This window comes from Struthio camelus, chromosome 7 (assembly GCF_040807025.1).
Source record: "Struthio camelus isolate bStrCam1 chromosome 7, bStrCam1.hap1, whole genome shotgun sequence".
Classification (NCBI taxonomy): Eukaryota; Metazoa; Chordata; class Aves; order Struthioniformes; family Struthionidae; genus Struthio; species Struthio camelus.
Window position 1 is genome coordinate 16,605,433 of NC_090948.1, and position 24,669 is coordinate 16,630,101.

General features: G+C 42.9%; 1 protein-coding gene across 4 annotated transcripts in view; it reads right to left on the reverse strand.

Moving 5' to 3' along the window:
• Positions 1 to 24,669, reverse strand: part of ARMH3 (armadillo like helical domain containing 3) — a 131,743-nt gene that overhangs the window by 71,089 nt on the left and 35,985 nt on the right. For 3 of the 4 annotated variants that reach the window (XR_011142127.1, XM_068949846.1, XM_068949845.1), the window contains exons 16-22: positions 24,318 to 24,376; positions 22,893 to 22,958; positions 21,725 to 21,794; positions 20,087 to 20,147; positions 16,720 to 16,808; positions 2,585 to 2,667; positions 1,923 to 2,049 (exon numbers count right to left, since the gene is read on the reverse strand). Coding sequence is in view for 3 of the 4 variants with exons in the window: in XM_068949846.1 (XP_068805947.1) it covers positions 1,923 to 2,049; positions 2,585 to 2,667; positions 16,720 to 16,808; positions 20,087 to 20,147; positions 21,725 to 21,794; positions 22,893 to 22,958; positions 24,318 to 24,376 (555 nt within the window). In the remaining variant the exon portion in view is untranslated. The remainder of the gene's footprint in view (positions 1 to 1,922; positions 2,050 to 2,584; positions 2,668 to 16,719; positions 16,809 to 20,086; positions 20,148 to 21,724; positions 21,795 to 22,892; positions 22,959 to 24,317; positions 24,377 to 24,669) is intronic. The other variant, XM_068949847.1, reaches the window with a different exon arrangement.

The following is a 24,669-nucleotide window of genomic DNA, read 5'->3' on the forward strand; positions in this document are numbered from 1 at the left end:
AGGAAAGGCACTTCACCCTAATTCAGGATCATCTAGAAACACTGATTCTAGAAGTGAACCCATAAGCATGGTGGCTGCACACTCATGCCTATTATTACAGAAAAGCAGCTTTCAGTTCTGCAAGCCTGGATAAAGTTCAGATTCAAGACCAGAAAACAAAAGTCAAGGCAACAAGATTTCACCCCCTACTCCCAAAGCAGAAGGCTTCGTCAACATCTGTTAACAGTAAAACTAAAGGACAAAATAGCTTTGTCTTCTGTGCTAACAAATGTCCCAAGACAAGGATAGAAGGGTGACTGTAGCCTAAGTGAGATGCTCTGGCAAAGCCAAGGGAAGTTGTCAGGACATCTGGTGAAACGGTGGCTGGCATCAACCAGAGACAGTGATTCCTTCTCACTTTCTAATGCTCCCATTACCTGGCATTTGCAGAAGGGGGAAAAAAAAAAAAAAAAAAGAGTCAGCTCTGAGTAACGTTATTCTGTCAAAGAGTAGGTACCGTCCTTGAATATCTTAAGTAAAGAATTCAGAGAGAGTTTCCATTCAGGTATCTACACTGTCAATTCAAAGGGTTTGCTCTATGCAGCAGGATAGAAAACGTATTCAGGTGATAAATGAATTGTTTCAACAGGTCAGATGGACCTACTGCAGCCCAACTGAGTAAGTATCCGAGTGCATTATTCTTCCATTCCACTCTCCTTCAGCTTCCACAGGAGAAGGGATTGAAAAATTGCTGACTAGTAAAAGCCACCTCATCTCACTAGCTACAGTTTTTGGGAGTCGGCAACAGGTTAGTAAAAAAATCTCATCTGCTCTGCAGACCAAAAAGAGCAACTGAGCCCTTGCATGAGGCATGAAAGCTCTAGAAAATTTATACTAGAGAAGCGTCCATTTTTTGCTTGTAACTGGAGGGAGTATTTGGCTCCTCTTATTTTGATGAGGAGGATTCTTCCCCATGTCAGCACAGTTCTGCGGCCAACTGCCTCTCCTCCCTCTGCCCTTTAACTCCCCTTACATGCTTATATTACTCCTGTTGTTCATTAGGTGATCATGCTGAGAAGGCAGCAAGGGGCCTGGGGAAGAAAGGTCCTTCTGGAACAAAGCAAACAAAGAACGCAGCTATATTCTTTTCTTCACAGCTTCAAGCACGCAGGCACTACACCAGACCTGCTGCAGCTACCCTCGGCAGCAGGCTCCTGTGTGTACACTGCCTGATTATGCCTCTATGCATTCTTTGTTCCTCTTTTTCCTGCTGGGTTTCACTTGGTGGCATTCCAGCATGCTTCTCTGTTTGAAGGATGGCAGCCTCTTCATGTTTTGCCAGCAGGCACATTCTTCAGTCCAGTGATTTGCTCGTCATTGCAAGCAGGTTTGTGGGGGCTGTTTTCTTGGTTTGTTTTAGCAATAAGTGCACTAAGTGTGATTTGTCTAGCACAGCCAGCTTCTTGTCATAAATTTCTCAAATTCTTTTCCAAATTCTTGCTCGTGATGTGTGCTTCCCAGTGCTGACTGGTTCTGCAGCTTACACTCACCCTCTCACTTGAGGCTGCCAAATGTAATAGATGCAAACTACAAACTGACTGAACTACACAAAGATGCATGAAATATGAACTCCCACATAACTAGTTGCACCAAGAAATATATATTTCCAATCACAGTCAGTGGCTGTTATAGAGGTAACAGGCCTATTCCTTTGATAAAAAGCCTGGTTTCAGACTAAACAAAACATATCCCTTTAACAAGTTTATCCCTTTCTCAGTTCTTACCTTACCTGACATACTGAAACAAAACATATCTATTCACTAAGACCCACACCATCAACAGGCAGACAGAAAACACCTGACACAGGAACAGAACTTCCGTACACCCCCCTCAAGCCCCCACATCCGGTCTACAGTGTTCCTGACCAGCCAGAGAGCACTCACCCATAGAATAAAGGTTGTCAAAATTCTGATGCATCCGAATGATTTCGTAATACAGCTCATCATAGCTGCTGGGAGTGGGGAGAAAGGTGTCTCCGTAAGTGATGAACATGTTGAACAGGTTCACAACCTATATAAGGAAGTGAAATTAAGTTACAACAGGTATATTTACACAAAACCTAATCAGCAGAAATAAACAATGCAAACTCTGTCCAGAGCCTTCAAAAAAAAAAAAAAAAAAAGACCCCTTGGTTCCATTACACATTATATTACCTCACTGGTTCATCTATTTCCTTTCTTATTAGTACAGAAGAGACAGACAAGAAGCTTGAATACTACCATAACTGGGGCCCGGAAAAAGAAGTTCCATGTACTTTGTGTACATAGGGCCCCCACAACAAGAGAAAACATTATCAAGTCTGGAAAATTAAACTAAGCCTTTCCTCACGTAAGTGTGTTTATTTCAATGAGCAGACCCCACACCGACTCCAGGCACTCCCTTTCCCAAACCTCTTCCTAGCAAAAATAATCACAGTGATATCCCTCAGCTCCTCTACCTTGTTCTAATATCTCTTTAGAAGACCAGAAATACAGGATTCTTTCCTAAGGTTCAATTAAATGAATTAAATTGCTTAGAGTAGAGGATTTGCTTTCTCTATACGCACCATAAGAGCAAGGGTGAAGATGTTGTGTTTGGCCAGCAACACAGTCTCATTAGACATGAGGAACTTCAACAAGTTGATCAAAGCTAAGAGAAAAAAGTATATACATACATATTAAATAAAATTAAAAGCAAAACTATTCTCAAAAAGTCACTTAGATATAGATGTTTTTTCACAACTTGATATCAACCAACCTAAATGCCAGCTGCTGACTTCTCAAAAGTACATCAGTTCACATGTGGTTTACTGGCCAAAATACTGTGCTGGGCAGGTAAGTGACAGCCTTCTCACATCCCAGGTTTACTCTCCTCTACTGACTTCCCAAACCTGCTCAGGCTCAAGGCGAGTCATTTGTTAACTTAGCGAGTTCACAGGAGATTTTTCTACCTGCCAGATCCTCAAGTGAGTTTTGGGGCTGGAAAAACCACCTGTCTCTTTTCTGCTTCATACATCACCAACATGATGCACCACAGAGTCAGCCCCAAACTGTCACTCCTGTTGTTACATGAAGTCGAAACAAAATAAAACAGAAAACCAACACGGCTTTGCTGCAGCCCTGCTATCTCAGTGCTGCTGCGATGGTACATGGAGTGATATGATACTTTTTTGTGTCAGTTATCTAGGGCTGTGCAGCAAAGACAACAGATCTGGTTCAGACTTGTCTTAAAGCAAAACAAGAGCTCTTGTAACCACCCAGTATCAGATAGTGATAGCAGGAATTAACAAAAGGGTTGGCTAAAAGAGCATCACAGACTATTATAAACAATTGTGTCTATACACTTGGAAAATGGAAATTTCTTAATTTTGAAATTTCTGCAAGCAACAATAAGAAAGATATTTTCTTCTGCATGATACCTGCTCAGGACTGATGCCTGAGCTGATGCCTGCCTGGAAGAGATTCTCAATGTACTCTCAGCTCTAAAATCAGTGGGTTTTGTGACTTATGGCATCTGAATTAGGTGGCCTGCAAAGTCAAGCTAGAATTTTATAAAGGTATTTTTAAAAGGTTCTTAATTACCTACTAATTGCTGGCTGCATCTAAGAGAGTCAAGCCAGGCAGGTCTTTAGTTCTTATAGGCATAACTTCAATTTGTTAAATCTGCCTTTCTTCCCAATTTGAAGCAGCACTTCCATGAAGCAGGCTGCTGCTCAGAGTCTCAATTAGTCAGGGAAGAACACCAAAAAAGGGAGACCATAGTTCAACAGCCCTGGGCCAGTAAGCCACCTAAGCAGCCACCACCCACTACCAAAACCACCATAGCAGATTTAAGATGCATTATTTGAGAATGGAAGAAATGTCCATGGATTTTAAAAGTCTAAATATGATCTCAAATTTCTAAGCAATTTAAAGATGCCTAATCGCTATCACCTTCAAATGCTGTCACTATTGATGCAACTGTTACATACTAGGCAGTAACCCGTGAGAAGACCAATTCCAGTTTGTGAGAACACTGTAGAGAATAGGGAGCAGACCTGTCATCTCTGCCCACATGTACAGGCTATGAAACGGGAGTAGATAAAGCACAGGGAATAAGAATATGGTTAAGGGAAAAATTAGGGTTTCTCCACCCTCAAAATTCCAGAGTATTCAGAAAAGACAAAATGAAAAGCCTACAGCAAAAAGACAGATGTGAAGAGATAGGCAAGGTCTGGAATTAAACAAATTAGAGATCCTGAATACAATCCTGAAATCACTGCCTTCCGACGCCAGAAGTTCTCCAGTATCAAAAGTTTACATATGTCCCAAAAAAGGGAAGCTCACAGGCCTAGTGAGGCTGTTTATTCACTACAGAAGGAGAACCTGCTTCAGTTTATCCTAATGTACCAGCTGGAGCCTTGGAGCTGAACTGCAAATCAGAATGAACAAAGTTTTCTGCAAACTCCAGGCATGCAATTCCAGGATTTAACAACCCACAGCAGCCTCCGCTCTGTGACAGCGGCCCACTTCACTAAGCGGAAATATTAATACGTTTTCAATCCGGCCACAGAAGTCCCGATGCCATCATCGCCTCATCATTAGACGCAAGCACCCGGGACCACGAGAATCCAGCTCTGCAAACACTCCTGTCAGGTATTTCGCTGTAAAACAGCCGTTTCAAAACAAAGAAGTAGCAGGTACAGATGGGCTCTCCACTGGAGCAGAGATCCAGCTAAAACCAGGTTTCCTAGGTAACCAAGCCTCCACAGCAAAAACTACAGCCTCCCGCAGTCAGTGCTCTGAACTGAAGGCAGCTGCCCTGCATCTCCGTCACAGCCGCTTATTGACTGTTTTTCTTTTTAATAGTTATGAGCATGTGTTACCCTCCTGCCCAGCCAGGACGGTCCAGATAGCCACGTCTTCTGACCAAGCATTGCTGTTCAACTGTTAGCAGCTGGGGTTTCTGAAAGTAGAGTAGCAGAGCTCAGGATTTACTATGAAGAGTGGCGTAAAGCCTTGAATTTTGTACCATCTCCTCTTACTTTTCCACCAGAAGCCTGCTGAAAGGCCTTTGGCAGAGGGTGGTGGCACAGCCTGAAGAGAAGTCACTGAACATCCAGACACAGCAAACAAGAACGCTGCCCGTGGTGGGGAGGCTTTTTTTTTTTTTTTTTTTTAAATTAAAGGAGGAACATAAACTTTTACTGTTCAGAACATTAAGTATTCACTAACTGACAGGGGCAAATATCCAATAATTGTCTGCTATAGCGTTTCTCAGATACCTTCTCGAAGCACATGCACTGCTCTGTTTTGATGATAACACTTGAAAAAAAAACTAACTGATTCTCTGGTCCAACCTGACAACAGCTCCGACATCTGTTCCATCCGTGGTAATGAATTTGCTCGTGTTTAATTTTCCTGTTCCATTTAGAAAAAAAGTAAGATGTTACTGCTGCTTGAAATCAATCTTTGTATCTGAATTGCACTACATAATAGCCCACTCAGAGTCAATCTATGCTGTTACTCCCTAAGAGCTAGAAAGGCGAGGGACACTTCACAGGAAAAAGGAACTCGGCGCTCAGAGCTAATTGGAAGAACAAATTCGCCAGGTTTACACTCACTGCATGTACTGCACAAATAAATTCACCTGACACCTTGGGAATCCCACAGTTCTAAGACAGTTGCGGTGACCCTAATTAGGACCCTAATGCTGTATCAGTGCACGGAGAAGAACCGATCTTTTCCTACACCAACACTTTTTACATTAGTGTCTCTGCACAAGAGACTCGAAGAAAGGAACAGGAACACTGCGGAGTACAAGTCCTTAGATCCATGACTAAGTGTGCCTCAGCAGTTTGCTTGTAAAGGCAGACCCTGCACTGAAAGCGAGCAGAGCTGTGCCCTGGAATTTTCAGGATTAACAACTTTGAAATCCAGCTTCAGACCTGCAGTGCCCTTCAGAGACATTGCCCAGACAAAATAAACCCTTAGAGCAAAGGTTCAACTAGCTGAACACCCATCCATCCCTGAGCTCCAACAGGGCAGTATTACTACTTCTGAGCAGTCTGAAGCCAAACCAGATGTGTCACTTTTTCCCTGCTGCAATAAATTGTTCTCCTCTCGTATCCCATCTGCAGGCTGCCCTCTCCCACACTAGCTAGGAAATTACCCATGTCTGCTCCCAACAGCTCCAGCAGCTCGATTTCTTAGCTGTACAGACAGACAGAACTGTGGTCCCTGCCTGGGCTCAGCCACGTTATCCAAATTTATCCTCCAGGATTTAAGTGACAGACGGTGCGGGCAAGAGATCTATTTCAACACAAACTGGAAAATCGCACCATTTTTGCAATACCCTCTACTATCTTTTCCTTCCCTAAGGAAACCCATCTTCCCCATTCCTTACCAGAATACAATACACCCACACTACACTAAATCTCAGAGCACCCATAATTTCACAACACAGTAGCATCACTAGAGTTCTCTAGCAACAAAAGCAGAGGGGTGCAGCTAAGCTGGCAGCAATCAGCATTTGCATGCGAGCTCTTCATTTTGTGTCCTGAGCTGAGCACACCAGCTACACTTCCCAAAACAACAAGCAGAGAAGATGACCTTGAACACCTACAATTATAGCCACAAAAATCAAGAACTAAAGCTTTTTGAGTGGACACTTAAAATGAGCATGAAGCCATATGATTGGCTGTATGTGAAAGTGGTATAAAGTGTCCAAATCAGTTTTCAGGCAATTTTCTCTCCAAAGGATTATTACAGTCAAAGGATGAAAAATGGGACCACCGGCTTTTACAGATACCCTCTCCCCTCTTTATTTTTATTTTTAACTGCAATGACTGCATTTCAAGAGGTTCTTAGGTTCTCCACCATGCAGCTGCTTTTGATACTTTGCCTTATCACTCTTGTAGCCAGTCTGTCTACTGGGGAGCAAGAATATTACTGCTCAGTCCTTTGCTGCCCTGCTGCAAGCCAATCTTGTAAGGGGGCTGCGGGCAGCCAGCTGTTCCTCCTCTCTTCCACCAGGAAGGAAGCAATTCCTGTTTCTGGATGGATGCCCTACATCCCCCCCCCTCCCTCCCCTATTCCTCTTCCCATAGTAGACTGCACTTCCCCTCTCCGCATAAAACAGATTTACCCTTCCCGTAAGCCTTGTTTCAAACAGAAGTAAACTCAACCTCAGCATATTTAGGGTTCACACAAAGTTTTTGTTCTATTTATTGTCTCAGTGTTCATGGTTTGGATTATGTGATGCACCGGGGGCACAGGGGTAGGGAAAGAGGAAAGCGGGAGAAATAGTGCAGGCCCTTAGGCAAGTCACAGCGTAGCACAGACTCTGCCAAGAGCAATAAAGGCTCTGATGTGCTATTGTACAACAGAGCAGAAAAGAACAGCCCTGAGACACATATCGCTGACATCCTGGATGGGATGAGCACAGTCTGGAGGCCTCTATCACTCTCTGCTGTGTTCACAGGTCAAAAATTTTCTAATGGAGCATATAATGGCCCTCAATAAAACAGTAAGGGGAAAAAAAAAAAAAAAAAAAAAGTGAGGGCTCCCCTGAAATTGCAATTTAATGTCAATTAATAGAAATCCCATGCTCTGCTAATATCCTTCAATCTTCTAGCCAGATCTCTTGAAACTCTCGAGGCATATAGAGAAGAGCAACTTCCCCATTCCCTCCAGAAGTCACCATAACACTAACAGCCTCCAGCACTCTAAGGATACTCAGGGTCCTGCTCTGCTTTCAGTGTTTCAGCTCACCTCCTTAGAATGATCCCCACCCACATGGCGCTACAGGGCAGCTGGGCAAAACTTCCTTGTTGCAGAGAAATCCTCTGCCTCCAAGCGCCTCAACAGTACAGTAACTATCCTGGACCTCCTACAGGTGGTAGCCTACATTGGTGTAGCCTCACAATGCTCTTCTGGATTGCAAAATTCAGAATGATACCCTGCCACACTGGGGAAACTAAACTACAGAACAGGGAAATAACAAGAGTCATACTATAGGTCAAGACCAGAACTGTGGACCCAGCCCAGTCTCCTATTCCAGACTGTTGATCGCAAGGGTAAACCCAGGATAACTGCATATCCCTGTCGGTTTCACTGTGCTGTTATGAGGAGGAAAAGAGAGCCTGGAACAGAATAGTTGCTGGTAACAAATGCTGTAATGTGAAGAGAAATTCAAAAGTATGGAAGCAAAAGGCTTGAATATAACATACTGAGAAGGTCTGAGTGTTAGGAGGGTGCAGATTTGGCCACGTTCAGCATGGACAGACACTCCACAGAACAGCGATCAAAATAAACTCTTTAGGAGATGAATCTCTACAGAGAGGGTCTGACAGAAAGGAACCAACTGAGCTATTCTCCAGATAGAGCAGTAGAAACAGGAAACACGTCCAAGAAATAGCTACATTGCTACTACAGACCAAAACTCCTCAAGGCACAGACTAGCCCAGCATCCACGGACAAGTTAACCAGTTACCTAAGGACAGCACTTGCAGCTTCCTGTCAATCAAAGAGCTAGAAAACAGATCGTTGCACCATCGCGGTTCCCCCCGCCCAGGGGATCAGGGGAAGCAACAAAAGCTCTGTCAGCATCGCTATTTTACATGCTTCAACTCCTTCCCCCCGCTCTGAGGAAGGGAGAGGACCCAGCTCTCAGTTGCAACAATTCACCTGGCTGGATGTCTCCTCTAACTCTGTAACTGCTGCCTCCTTGCTCACTACTGCGGGTACTTCTGAACTCACACTCTCAGCGACCAAAGCTCCGTGATAGACAACAGCCTGCATTACCAGCATCTCAGCAATCTATGGCTGTTTCCTCTTCTCCCCGTGACTCTCAGGGTATGACGGTCATGGGGAGAACATGCAACACGTGTTCTTAATGAGAAAGAGCAGCTTGCCAGAGGGCTGGAGCACACACTGGCATAACACATTGCTCCCAGGACCAGTTGAGTAGGCCACTTCACTTGCAGCCCTTTCTCTTCTTTACATCATCCTCATCCCTGGCACTCACTGCTTCTACCAAGCCACAGGGCGAAAATTGCAAGCTGAATGGAAATGCCGATTGCTAATGCTACTCGATAGCATTCCAGCAAACAGTAAAAGAGAAGCCAAAATTTCCAGCTAAAGCTCAGGTGAACTTTTTTTTTTTTTTTAAAAAGCCTCCCACACACCCACAAGCTTCACTCCCCTTAAGAGGAAAGGGAAGTACTGAGCTACTCTACTCTGCCTGACAGCATAGGCTCACACTCTTATTTAAATGGTAGCCTTGGGAGTTAAGGCTGCATGTTTTTGCATGGGGTCTTAGAAACCAGAGCCAATTTGGAAAGGAATAGTATGAGAGAAAGCATAGAAACACTGTGTGAGGACATGGAAAGAAAGAGAGCAAGGTAAAAGATCTGCAGATGTCACCCCTTGAAAACAAAAAGGGGATGGGGATAAATCACTGCATTCTGAAAGCTTCAACCCCTCTGTGCAGACAAAGAAAACACTGAACAGCTCCAGCTGTAACACCTCCAACTATCAAAGGGACTGTTTCACAGCAGAGATTATCACAGTATCTCCACTGGGTCACCATGATCTAAAAGGCATTAAGGATCCACAATCAAATTCTTCAATGCTAACTGGTTATTACTTAAAAAGTAACTTGAAGGACTGAGCAACATTTCCAGATGAGATCTGCCAGGCTGAGGCAGGATGACCATAAGATTACTGGATTTTGTCCAGTTAAGTGACTAAACTCCATTTGTGCTCATCAGAGCAAGGATCCATTGATAAAAATTACCCTTCTTGATCTCACCAAGTGACCAGCAAATCTCACCAAGTAGCCACAAATCTGGTATTAACTTTTCTCCACTGGCAACTGGGGCCAAACCCTTTACCATTAAAATTATTAGAAGACTATGGCATTCACTAGAATTAGATAATAACATACGAGACAATATTCTGGTACTACTCCCATGTTACTGGTTCATCTCCTCGTAAACCTCCCTAGAGTCAACATGCACAAGTGCCAGCAAACCTTGTGGGCCTCATGCTAAAAAGCTTGTCACTATTATCTATTTTCTTTCAATTTCAAAGGTAAGGAACAGAGATGAAGCTTTCTGATCACCTATCTACAAGCAAAGGTGAGGTGAGTTGCCATGGATTAGACAAGGACATCATGTAAAATGGAAGCTGATTGCAATTCTAAGATGGATTGACTGAGTCACTTAGAAACAAATACAACTTTCAAAACTTCAGCTTTCCCATTTTAGAAAATGGGAAATGAGCTAGCTCACTGAAGTGCTAAAGGGCTCACTCAGTAGCCCTTCAAATCATATCAATACTATTAAGGTCAAACAATAGCAGTGCAGTGTGGCTGGGGGGAGAATAGCATTCAATTTATACAAACTTACAAGCTCGTTTTTACACACTTATAAATTCAGGAGCTCACATGCTCTGTCATCTAAAGTTCTGCAGAAACTGCCAAATCTGCCTGCAGGAGCTACCCAGGTAAAGCACCCCATCAATCAAGAACACCAGCAGCCTGCATCCAAACAGAGCACGCTGATCACAAAACTGCTGCACACACACACCAGAGGCCAGCACCCAGCAAACACTGTTCCTGCAGTCCCAGAGCTAAGCACGTCTGCCCCCAGTAAATTAACACAAGACCTGTGAAATCCTGTCTACATCCTTCTTAGCAAAGGAAGGAGCCATGTGCATGGCTGAAATAGGCCACAGGAGAAGAAAACACCCTTCCCTCTTTCAAACATACAGTAGATTAAGAAACACTGAAAACAAATACCCAGAATACACCTAGGTAGACACTAGTGCTCATTCCCGTGCAAGCCTTGCGCACCAAAGCAAGGCCCCAGGGAGAGGCATTCAAGTGAAAGAATGGGAGAGGGATGCAGCCCCCCTGAAGAGGTGAATAGCTCCCTCTCCAAATCACTCAGTCATCTGTATCCTATGCAATACTAACCCTGCCAAGTCCCCATCCCTCTCAAGAAACTGCATGCTTCATCCCCTCCTGCCTGAAGCTCCCACCCCAGACGCCACCCTGCCCAATCCCCCCAGCTTCTCATGCTGCCCATGCCAGAGCCCTTCTGGCTCCAAAGCCTTACCACTCCTCCCATCCACCACCTCCCAACTCAGACCTCCCCTACCCACTGCAGCTGCTCAGCAACTCACCTTAACCAGCCTGGACACTGTCCTTGTCCCTTCTTCCCTCAATTCCTTGTGCTCCCACTGAATTACTGACACTTTCTGCTGCTCCACCACCGGGCACTGCAGAAATAGCCCATCCTTCCCATTTCTAGCCTCACTCCTCAGTGAAGTGGCACTGTTCTTGAGAAGCCAGCCACCAGCTTACACTCATGGGACCCCAAGCCTCCAGCATGACACATGGCATGGGCCCGGTGGCTCTCAGTCACGTGGAGATTCTGATCTGCCGGTTTGGAGGGGTTGGGCCAACCTCCCACTGCCAACAGGCGCACAAAAACGAGAGCGTAAGCACCAGATAAAATCTGCATTAATCAAAGTATGTTGAGTTAAAGGTGCTAAGACTCCAGCATTTGTTCTATAGTTCTCTTTTCATTCAGCTGCCTGTAAACTGTAATCAGAAAACATTTTTGCTGGAAGGTATATGAAAGATCAAATCTCACGTAATAATTCCTTTTCTTTTTCTTCACAAAATGGTACACTTCAAAGTGGAACCATTTAATGTAGAGACAAACAGACTTTCTTTGTCCTGACCAATGCATTAAAGCATTTTATACTCAACATACAAGCTCCTGTGCCTTCTACCCTATCCCTGCACATGATCTCTATTATTTACCTTTGAAGTTACTGACCGCGTTGAAGAAGTCCTTCTCTTATGCTTGCAACATCCTTCACAGTCTAAAAGCATTTCTTCAGTGCTATATTCTTAAATTCCTAATTGCACAGAAATTAGGAACAGTGAGTGGGGCATCTCTTAAATTACTCCTTCCTCTGAGCTCTTAAGACTCCACCAGCATTCAGAAGAGAGTGTTGTTGGATCCTGGGCCCCAGCAGCATTTTTAAAGCCACATAAGAACTTCTACAAAAGGGCAAGTTTTAGTGCTTTAACTCCTTTCCTGAAAAATCTCTAAGTCGTTTGCTAGCTGGCCAAGCAGCTCTACAGTCTTTCGGACTCTCGTGGCACCTAGCGCTCTACCAGTGCCAGCGAGTCAGGCTGGCTGGTTCACCAGTGTATTAATTCTGTCTCCACAAGAGCTGCAGGAAGAACAGCTTTTCTGGCTGGATAACTGCTGCAAAACGTTACACTAACAGCAAGGTCAGAGATGAAGGGAGATGTAGCATTAACTGATTTCCAAATCTGATTTATGTTTCTGAACAGAGGGCTGAAACAAACTCGCTCAATAACTGGAGAGCAAGAAATGCCATAAATAACAGACACTATTAGTAATTGATATTTCAGCCATGGAGTTACCAAAGCAAAGCACAAGTGATTAAATGATACCATCTGAAACATGCACTGTATAAGAGCAAGTGTGTCGTAAATAGAATGTTTTTTAAACAAAATAGTTTTTGTTTTAATATGTTCCACAGAAGAACCTTCCACCTCTTCAAGAGGTTTCAAAAATATTATCCTCACATTACAAACACAGAAACTGACAAAAAGAACAAAGGAGTCAGCACAGAGTAGAAGTAGATTTTGTCCAGTATCACTGCAAGTCTGCTTTGATATTAAAGAAAAAAAACCTTTAAAATGCAGAAAAATTGACTTGTTGATGGTGCTACACATTTGAAGTACCTTCATTTCAACAGTGGTCAGCATCTATCAAATTAACCAAGCTACAAGGTAAGAAATTGTAGCCCTTACCTTACCGTAATGTGGAAACTGATTTTCAGTGCGTTCTAATGACAAAGCCTATTTTTAATCCTCCTTTGTGTTTGACTGCCCTAATAAATAGCTTTTTCATCATTATTCACTATACTTAAGATTTTTTTTTTTTAAGTGATTTACTCTTGCCTTTAAAAACCTAAATTAGAATTGCTTTTCTATTTCTTTAAACACGGCTTTCCCTTAAAGCAAACCATAGCAACTGCAAAGAAGTTACCTGCACCCCCCTAAGCTCAGAGGAAATTGCTCAAGCATTACTAATTTTGAGGTAGGAGGAGTTGAAGAAATGAGGTCTTTTATATAAAAAGCTTAAGTGACTCAGAAAAACTCTTTTGGCATAGCTTATATATGCTTGACAACAACAACATATATAGCACTTCCCATCACCCAAGTGCTGTACAAACTAATAGTTCCACAATTAAAACCCAAGCCCCTCCCTTATGACCAGCATAATTTGTTTTCAGGGAGGTCAGGAAGCAGAATATGTTTGTGAGAATAGGGATGTTATCAAGTAGAGTCTCCTCATCAGGTCTGCTAAACTACCTTATACTTTACCTTCAATAATCCTTTTTTCCAACAAGCACCAGCTGCCTGGCATAAGAGTCCAGGAGACTTACAAAAATTGGCCAAAAGTGTCTACAAGGGTCTAGGTAAACACAATTGTGTCCACTTATGGCTTCTGACCCAAGCCAAATTTCCAGCCTAGTCACCAGTAATGGTAGATTGTCATTAAAAAATAAATAAAAAGAGATTTTCTTCAGAGATCAAAGGATGGAGATGCATACTAACCACAGCTAACTGAAGTGAAGTGAATAACCTGCTGAAGTTTTATTAAACAGGAAACATCATCATAAGGCCTCTGCTGGATCTGAACTGCCCATCTACTAGAGTAGTACTTGCTTGGTCATCATTTTGATAAGCTGATCAAACTCCACCTTACTGTTGCTTTTTTACTCTTTAGTGCTCTATTTTTTAGGATATTCCAGCTTCTCACTCCTCCAATGATCAGAACTACATTTTCACACTTCCTCTAGCTAGAGCCAGCTTATATGTACTTTTTGCCATATACAGAGCTTTATCTTTGTAACTCACATCATAAAAAGAAACTGTAAAAGTTTTCTTGCACTGCTGCTGGCCTTCCATACTGAAGGCAAAGCACTCGCAAAGGAAGAGCATCTATCCATCAGATGACACACTAGTGGCTTTCCTTAATTAGAGCGTAGCTAGCATTAGAATCAGCAAGTGAACAGAAGGCTCCATATACTGCTGCTGCTTCCACCCACAACCTGCACCTCCAGCCCTTCACACCCTATCCCCACTGCCTCCTCGCCTCACAACATTTCCTTTGTCTATTTCTCCCACTCAATTTTCTGCCTGAAACAGCCTTCCTCCTCTTACATGCCAGGTACAATTCTCTCCCTTCTTTCCAACGCTTGCTTACACCATTTCCCTCCCCCTGCTTGGTTCCAGTCAGCTCTGCTCGGGGATCTCTGTTGCTATTATCCACAGTGCATTTGAGAGACTTTGCCTCAGTCATCACATACTTTGTCACTCAAGACAAGCGTGGGCTTGAAGACCTTCTGTAAAGCACACCTGACAGGGCACCAAAGATCTCAGGCCTCACAGTGAGTAGCTGTTCCCTTTTAGCTCTTCCTCCAGAAGTGAAAGCTAATCCTTTGATCCAAAGCAAGGACCCAAAGGGGAATATGTTCACAGTGACCCATAAAGGATAGAAATGGGTGCAGAAGTCCCTGCATTCTAGCGTAGCACTGTTTGCCAGAAACAAAGCCATTCTTTCGCATCAAAGGTGGCAACATTCTGTGGAATCAAAGAGCAGCCTTGACACGGGATAGGAGTTAATTACACTGTGTATCTAGAGACAGGCCTGGCGCTTAGCTTTCAGACTGACACATATAGCATTCTAGAAACATACACCTGGAGCAGCCAGGATGTGCCCTTGTACAGGTGCACGTGCTATTCAATACAAGACCTTTCCAGCCTGAATGAAACAGCCTGGCCGTTGCTGAAGAGTCTCACCTCAACATCCTACAGGAAAAAAAGCTGAAAGAGTTTTACTGTAATTTTCTTCTGCCTAAGAGGATCTACCTAGACAAGCAGAAATCTACAGCAAGCGTGGAGCTCTTCAGCTACATCAGGTATGCAGACATTCCTTGTCCCTTGCAGGAACTCCATCAACCTGGGTGCTTTTTACTTTACTGCTTTGCTTTCAGAGCACGTGCAGTACTTAACAGCTTCTAAGGCACTTTACATTTCCTAAGCACTATACAAACACCAGCTAATTAGAGATAGCTAACTAGAACATCCCAGGACAGTAAATGTCAGCGTGCAGCGAGGATTTTCTCCCTACCTCCCCCCGCAAAAAAGGTAAAGGTTAAGGATTGAAAGATGCCTAAGAGTATGCTCTCCGAATTGTGGAATAGTATCTTCAAGCAGAAAACATTATATTTGAGAATTCCATACCGCCATTGTGGAGGAAAGCCCTAGCTGGCCCTGGTCAAATATAAATGGATGCACTTCTGCTGTAACTGCTGAAAAGGGATCACACACATTGCCAGATGCAATTTCTATTCACAACAGACCTCCACATTGTACCTGCTCCCCTCCTGAGCCAGTACTGCACTGCAGCCATGCCTCTAGGGGCTCTGTTCTGAAGAAAGCAACTGAAAAGAATTTGCTAATCTCTTAATTAGGGGCACCCACTTCACCTTCTACAGGAATCATTTAGAAAGCCTGAAATAGCCACATGTCACAAAAGGCAAAAAATGAATGACTGAAACTGACTCAGATTGTTGGTTCACTTCCCTGTACCTACACTCAGCTGCGCAAAGCTACCGAAGGGAAGGACTCAGTGTTAATTGAGAACAGCTTCAGAAACCACTTATCACAGCCTTTTTCAATAGTCATCCTTGCTCTCAAATTTCTGATGGGAGTTGCATTACACCAGCGAAGTCACTGATCTTCAGCCTTAAGCACAGCTCCAGAGACATACAGCTAGGGCCATGCTCCCTTACATTTTCATAAACCTCTTGTTTAAGCCACAACTGCTCAGGGATTAACTGTACTTTCTGAGCTGAGCTACTTCACTGCTTGCAAGATTAGAACAAAAGCACACGCTATAGCGTATGAAAGAAGCCTGTTAGGTCTCATCATCCGTTCTGCTACTCCCTTCCTCAGACCTCCCACACAGTGATTGTGCCATACAACAGTCATACAATGCTATGTCCACGAGATTATAACAAACAAGTAAAACCCCGTAAGACTTATCTACCCTAGGGATATCAGGGGCATAAACTGCACTGCCTGCAATCAGTGCAAAGGTCAGAGTTAAACTCTCTTCCTTCCCACTGACAACTGTAGGTTGCTCTCCCTGGAAGAGGCTGCACACACCCTTCTGCCTATATCCAGCTGCTCCAGTTAAAAAAAAAAAAAAAAAGTCTACCCTCCTAAGGTAGACCTACCTAAGAGTCTACTTCCTATCTACTCTCAAGTGTCTGGGGGAGAAACACTATTGCCTAGAACATGTCTCTCGCTCCAATCAGATGAAGAGAGACTCAGGTAATGCAACAGAAACAAAGACGCTTGGATACCATGGTGATCATAGCCAGACAAGAAAGCAAATTAGCTACCATTATGATAATACCCTGGCTTTCTAAAAGAGGCAATTTGCATGTAGCAACTGAAAAGCAAAATAAAGATGATTTAACAGAATTGCTGCTTACTGTTTAACCCTGTAGCAATGGAACAAAAGGTCTTGGCCACCAGACAGCCACTCCTTGAATCAGCAGAGATGATCCAAATATAAAAAGCCCAAAGTACCTGACCAGAGCTCCCTCCAGGTGTAATGAAGCCTCACTCTGCATTTCTTCTGGTAGCAGAGCAGCTTGTGCACAATCTGAATACACCGCCTGGAAAAAAGAAAGGGCAAAGCATTCATGCTGATCACGACCTTTCCCAGAAATTCCACATCAGACCTGGAAATGTCTTGGAAATTAGCAGATTTATCTTCTGCAGGAAACTGATAAATTCAAACCTTAAGAGAAGAGGTGACTCACTGTCCTGAGCTCCCAGAAGGAAGTGATACCCATGAGAAAGAACCAGACTGAGAATCAGGTCTGAGAAAGACCAAAGAACAGAGCCTGTATGGCGAGTTTAAACTCGCCATAACAGGACAGACTACAGATGCAAGAAGGCCATCCTTTGGTTTTCACAGAATCGTTTAGGTTGGAAGGGACCTCTGGAGATCATCTAGTCCAACCTCCCTGCTCAAGCAGGGTCACCTAGAGCATATTGCCCAGGATCACATCCAGACGGGTTTTGAATAGCTCCAGCGAAGGAGACTCCACTACCTCTCTGGGCAACCTGTTCCAGTGCTCTGTCACCCTCACAGTCAAGAAGTTTTTCCTCAGGTTCAGATGGAAATTCCTGTGGTTCAGTTTCTGCCCGTTGCCTCTTGTCCTGTTGCTGGGCACCACGGAGAAGAGGCTGGCCTCATCCTCTTGACACTCCCCCTTCAGATACTTGTACACATTTATGAGATCGCCTCTCAATCTTCTCTTCTCCAGGCTGGAGTTTTTATATTTGATTAATATTTTTCACACTTTGCTGACCTTGCACAAGGACCCCATATACTCAACAAGAGGAGTTACTTGGTTTGCAAGCTCCATACGTATGAGATACTGCTCTCAGACTTTGCAAAATACGGTCACAGCAGAGCTTTTCCATTTCTTTGGTCATAGGGATGAGGCTAAAGGAAGTTACACAGTGAAACTAATAACTGCAGGATTTGTAATTTCATTGAATTAGGCTTACAGTTCAATTATTTGCGGGGGAGGGCAGGCTTCTGTACAGCTTTTCAGGCTCCTAACCAAAGTGTTTAAGTATGAGCTTAGAAATGCAACACACCTGCAAACTCTGAAATCCTCCAACAGACAGCTAATATACTTACGAAGTCTCCAAATCCTGCAGGCCTTTATGACACCTAGTGCTTAAACAAACTCCTAGGTGCACATTCTTCCTGTAATATCAGAACTAAATATGCAATGGAGTAATTTCTAGCTCTCATGAAGGACAAGATAGAAAATATATCCAAATTTGAATTTTGTAGACCAAGCCATTTTTAGTTATTGACATTTAGAAAAACAGCAGGAAGACAAAAAGGAAAAAATTCTTTTTCAAATTCTTATTTCTCAAAAACACATTATCTTACTAATATCAACACGTCTCAGAAAAGCCACTACTGAAACAGTGTATATCAGACAAAACCACATAGAAACCAAATAAAAAAGTTTGCTCGGAAATTATTCAAAATAGAGTGAAGGGTTCAAAATAAGGCTTTTAAAAAAGCCTTCAAAAATAATATGCATCTGGTATACATTCATCTCAACAGACCCTTAGATAATCCTAAAAATATCATGATGGGGTAAGGACTGAAATTCCTAACTTTAAAGAGACTAAGGTTAAAATATTTACAGTAGCCGAGCATCACCCTGAATGCTGGTATTCTACACTGCGTTCTCATAAATTCAGCCAAGAAAAGAAAGCAAAACAACCGGGCTAGCACAGACAGTTGTGTCCAGATTGGGGACAGCAATCACTCCAGAGAGAGCGCTATCATTTCTGATGTTACTGGTACTGGATGATCCCTAGCACCTTTCCACCTACATATTTGCTTGGCCTTAAGATCAGAAGTGGCCTCTGCAAAAAGCTATTTAAGGCAGTGACCAGAGGGAATGTGGCAACAGCTAAAACATTCCTTTTCAATTACAATAGCCCTTAGTGCAACATACTCTGCAGATATATTTTGTCATTGAAAGGTACTGGTTGCATAGCACATCTCTGGGTGAAAGCAAGGTATGGAAAAAAGGGATGTTGAAAGACATAACAGCTCTAGCATCCTTCCCTGTGGGACCAGCTCACCAGCAACCAGGCCTACAGACTCCCCAGCCACACCACTTCAGTGATGCAATTCATCCTTACTGCTATCTTGGGAGTTTTTGTTTTTTTAAGCTTTGTGCTGAGGATTCATAATATACATAGCAGACAAACCACCCTTGGTCAAAGCAACGTGAATTTCTCTTGTAAATATTAATATGCCCTCCACTGAGCAGTCTCAGATTGTCACCTTTTAAATGTATTGCAGAGAGGTATGACGCTATTTGTGCATGCAGAACACTCACCTTGTTGGCAATAACCATGTCTGCTACGGCATGGTTTCAGACAGGAAGGTAATGAGAGAACTACATAAACATGCCAAAAGGAATGGATACCAGTGTCCACTGATGGTTGCTACTGCTCATTATTTTTACTCCTATGAGGTTTCTAGATGTGACTTTACCTTTGAGCCCAAACATGTCACGCCTTCCTCAGGAAATTCCAAAGCATAACGCACCTACAACTAATTCTGTAACTGTCATTAAAAATAATTTCTCACAAACTTCTAATTGAACTATATAACCCTTGCAAAAGCACTGCAGTTCTGGGTTTATTTGGGCAAAGTCAGACCACGCTGAAAAATTACCTTAAGGAAAAATAGTCTATGGTTTGCCTCTTTTCTATTGAATATAGCGCTGCTTAAGCCTTGGGGAAATTCAGCACTGTGCAAACAGTTAGAGCAAAGCCAATGATCTGCCTGAATCCTATTTTTGCCCTCCAGACAAAAGCAGAACAAAGCATTCTGCAGGCCCTGTGGGACACAGGGTGCTCATGTGTAGCCCCATCTTATCCTTCCCTTTTCCCCAGTGCTAAATTTTACTCTTCCTGCCTAGAAAGTTATTTCAAGATTGAAGTAAGTCTCTCTCCCGTTCTCCACATTGCCTTCTAGGCCTCAGATTAGATGTACTTGGTGTTTTAAAACTGGCTTTTCAGTTTCCAGAGCAAGATTCAGTTTCTGGAAAGCAGGAATTCTTGCAATGAGCGTCTATTGTGAAATTTATGAATTCAAAGTCCTTTGTATTTGATCAAGTAGATTAGGAAGTCAGTGTGGAAGGTAGAAATTCATTTTGTTTTCAATTTTCTGGCACACAGACCATTTTAAAAAGTATAAAAAGTGACTGGAAAACTTCATGAAAAACCATCCAGCTCCCCATCAGCCACAGAAATATTATTTCAGTCAGAAGACCGCTATACAGTGAGACTCCAAATTCAAACTTCCAATGAAACTATGAGTCAGCCCACGGACACTTACACATATAGATCCATTGGAAATTCTTTCATCATATGTGTTACAATGAACTCCACCATCAAATCTAAAACAGAAAAGAAAATGATAAAGTAAGTGTAGAGCTAGCTACAGTTAAGTTCTGGCAGACAACAATGAGGAAGTCAAACTACCCTGCCTACCGACCAGACAATAGTCCTGGTAAGAAGAGAGAAAAATCTTCCCCTGCCCCTTTTTCTTTTTTTTTTTTTCTTTTTTTTTTGGGGGGGGGAGGAGGGGGGAAGGATTAGACATCTTCTGGAATTAAAAGAGAAAAGCGCACATACTCTGTTGGAAGCTGAGGGCATATAATGCAATTTGCTTTAAGGCACTGCTTTCCCCATATGCTTTCCCATCACTATTAATCAAATAAAGAATACACCACTTATTCTGATACTTAGAGTTGCTCTTGAATTTCAAGCCTGGTCAGGAATGGGAAATTCCATTAAGAAATGCATTTTAGAAAGTGACTTTTGCCAGAAACCACATACAATTCAGAGGTTTACTTGTAGAGAAGGTTTTGTAGAGAACACCCATTTATCCATAAAATTAACTCCGAAGCAAGGAAAGGCAGTCTGATCTCAATACAGTCTAAGCTTCTCCTTGAGATTCATTCAGCAGAAAACCTGAGAATGTCACTTGAACGTTTAAGGGATCCCAGCATGTGGATGAGAGGCAAAGAATACAGTAACTTAATCTCTTTCAATTATATTTCTATGGTTCAGCTATTAAGTGCTAACTGAATATATGTGTACGCTCTTTGCCCAACATACCTTCAGCATAAAACACATTACAATTGTTATCGCAAGCCTGAGTTAAGCTAAAATGCAACTTCCTAGGATCCAAACAACCCAGTAACATAGCTCAGCAGCGTCCAAAACCAGATATTTAGGGAAAGAGTACAAAAAAATCTGTCAAGTCTAGAAAGATTCTTCTCCCCTTGCTGTTCTATCCTGGCTTTCAAAATCATCTGCTTGAAAATGCTGGAGTCAGAAACTGCATCTGTATCATCAGGCTTAACAGCCATCCAGGGATCCAGTCTCCATCTTTTTCTGTACTAATTTATGTTTTTGGCCTCCACAGCAATGAATTTTACAATTTAATCATGCACTAAGTGAAAAGCTTTCAACTGTGCTTCCACATCCACAGGCGAAACCAACCTCAGCTACTGACATTATTCTTCTTTCTCTGCTCAGAAAAGGGAAAGCACCCAGTAAATGCCATCACCATCAAATATCCATCCTTTCCATAGGCCTGCCCTCGTTATATCATCTGGAAAGTGTTTGTGACCAACTGTTACTACACTCACTTAAAACTGAATGTACTCATTAACTCTCCTCTCCATTGTTATTTATTCAGGTAAAAGGAGGCCTACAGGCTTTTGCAAAACTTCCTGTAAATATATATATAGGATTCCTTTCTACAGGGCAGGAATCTTGCTATTTAATTTCTCTGTAAGGCACCCAGATATAAGGATGGACTGTCCACTGCTGGAAACCTCCTTAGGACTTGGATCTCTTTTCTAAGGCCATCTGCTCCTCCCCTTAAGCCACAGATCACCTATTCCTATTGCAGGACAAAATATGCTTTGGGAACCACAAGCATACAGGTGCCAACACCACTCACCCAGCACTGCACACACCAGCGGGCGACAGGGCAGGTTCTTGTCTGCTGCCTTCTTCCTGTGTCTCATTGGCTTGGAATGTACAAAGATGAAAAGAAGACAGGAGAAGGCTGAAATGACATGCTGTTTATTTCCGTCTATTTTTCATGCAAATACTACCATGAGCATATACTTTCCTTTATCTTTTTCTCAATTGCTATCTCACCGATATTAATCCTGAAGGCCATGGCTGGAGCAAAGTGTGCCTGCTTTTCAGCAGGCTGACAGCTGGGTTTTGGTTATTCTAACTGTGCAACTGGAGGGCATTGTCACATTACAGGACAGGAAGTCACAGAGCAGTTCCTCCCCCTTGCTTAATGTACTGATTTGCTCCTGACCCAGCAGTATGATTTGCAATCTTAATAGCAGATACACTATTAAATGCTTTCAGTCTTGGTTGTAATAGACCAAAGGCTTTTTGAATGGTCAGTTTGTTGTTAAGCGGGAAGGACTACCACCCTCGCTGTACGTTCACTTTAAAATAAGAAATTTCATTCTGTCCTGGACTAGTTACAATTCCAAGCATTGCTCCGCTGTCAGATGAGGTGGAACTTGCCAGTACCGCCAAGGGAGAATACATCAAGTCAGGATAACCATTCAGTTACTTGCCACTATAGAGCTTCATGAGCCAGGTAAGGCCACTTCCTCCATAGATATCCAATAGGGAAAGACTGGAAAAAATACTTTCCTCCTTGAAGATGAATCACCCACCCAAGAGTAAGCATTAGCTCAATCAGAGCATTCAGTGCAACTCAGCTGGCTATTAATATTTGACATGAGGGCTAACGTCTGCTGAAGGTTAGGGCAGAACCTTCTCTGTCACTGACTTCCTCAGAGACCTTAAATCACACAGCTTCTCCCTAGCTACACTGGCCAGACCTGTCTCAAGGATCATCATTAACAGAGACCACTGAATTAGCCAGCACCGGCACTAGCTCTTTGTTCTTTGAAAGAGACGTTCAAGGAGCGATCTCAAGATCATTCCCCCAGTACTGCTTTTCTCATGGGATTTCCAGATGCCTTAGCAATCTAGGTTAGGTGTCTGTGGCACAGTTTTCAACATATGGAAACTCAGATCCTCTCTGTTCTTATCCTGAAGAGAAAGCAAGGCATCTGTGGGAAAAGACTCACCATTCTGTGTAGGTTTACTCGAAAATTCATGTTGTCATCATGCAAGAAAGCATTAGCGTACTGATCCTATTGGAAAGGGCAAGAAAAGGGAGAAGAGATAAACAGCAAACTGTCCAATACCTTCCATCTGCCTCTTGCATTACAAGTGTTTTAGTGCAAAACTCTCAATAAGTAGCTATGAGGTTAAGCAGCCACTTGTCACCTCTCTGTTCCCTACCTATACCTCCAGTGGGGGTGGGGGATAGAAATTAACCCCTTCTGCCCCCAACTCTACTTTAACTAAAGTCTGCACTACTGGTTGTTCTGTTAGCAATTTATTTTCCATTTCTCTTCTTCGTTCATCCAAACTCTGGACTGCACATACCACAGCATCAAGATTTTAAACAAGTGCTGCATAATGTATGAGGTGTCACAAGTATCCCTGTGACAAAGCAAGGAGAAAGGTTTATATCGGCATTTTGATGGACCCTATCATGCCAGAAGTTACTGCAGTACAGGCAGTAAGTAGGTCAAAATCAGCCATCCCACCCATCAGGCAAATCTCATTCCAAGTGCAGCTCTAATTCACACTGATCTCTGGATAATGCACAACCAGGATGTGTAATAAATATACCCTCCTTTTAATACCAGAGCCAAAAAACCACACCCTTGCTATGTAGGAGCAGTACTTCTTATCTTCCATTATCTGCACATCTGCCTGGAATATTCAGGTACCAAAAACATGAAATTATAAATATTTGAAACAAAGATTATTAGCTTTTAGACTGCACCCTGAAAAAAAAAAGTTACTTCAGAATTCTTGCATTGGCTATCAACTTCACTGCTTTTTATTCTTTACTATTAATCAAGGGTTTTTGCTTGCTCGCAAGCAAAACATGAACACTACACAGACTCAGTCACCATTCAGGACATCAGTCAAGCTATCGTATACACTTCCCATGAGACGTGTGAGGAAGACATGAAACAGGACCACTTTCAGTCAGGGCTAATGACACAGCCCTGCGATACTGATTTCCCTCCCCACCACCAGATTTGTTACTCTTGCTTGCAGGGACCAACCTGCCAAACAGTTTTATTTCAGACACGTATCCTTAGACAGATGGGATATGACAGTGCCCATGTTTGCTATGAACAGCACAGAGTTGAAAGCCACTAGCTCAACTACTCAAAAAGCCTGTAACATCACAAGGTCTCTCAACAACTCTTAACTATTTTCTCTCTCTGAAGATCATCGGTTTTCAAGTTTCAACTCAATTTTAACAACATTACATTTTGCTGATAAGCCTGGTGCAATTGCCTCAGGCCCTCATTACTCAGTACCACTGTAAGTCTTCAACTCCTCGTCAACAGGAAACAGGGAATAGACATGCAGACAGGGCAGTGTAGAGAGACCACCTGCTGAACAGTGTCACACAGGAAACTCACCTCTGCTATGCATGTCAGGATAATCAGACAAAGCTTGCCACTGTGCAGCCGGTGCTCATCTGCAGAGAAGCAAAAACAAGTCCTGCATGAGCCACATAAGCTGAGCCACGCTGAAGAGTCGGACAGGCTGCGGTCCTTGCTCCTGCTGCTGCAGCTTAGAGATTCTTCCTACTCCTGCTTCGTCCATAATAGGTAACAGTCTAACTATACCTGTAAAGCACTCACCCTCTACTCCAACCACTAAAGCCCACCAAGTTTTTCACAAGTCTCTGTCAATAGCAGTTTCTGATTCGAATCTCTGTCAGCCCTGCGACTATCAGTGGGGCTTTAGTCACTTAGTTTTACTTTTGCA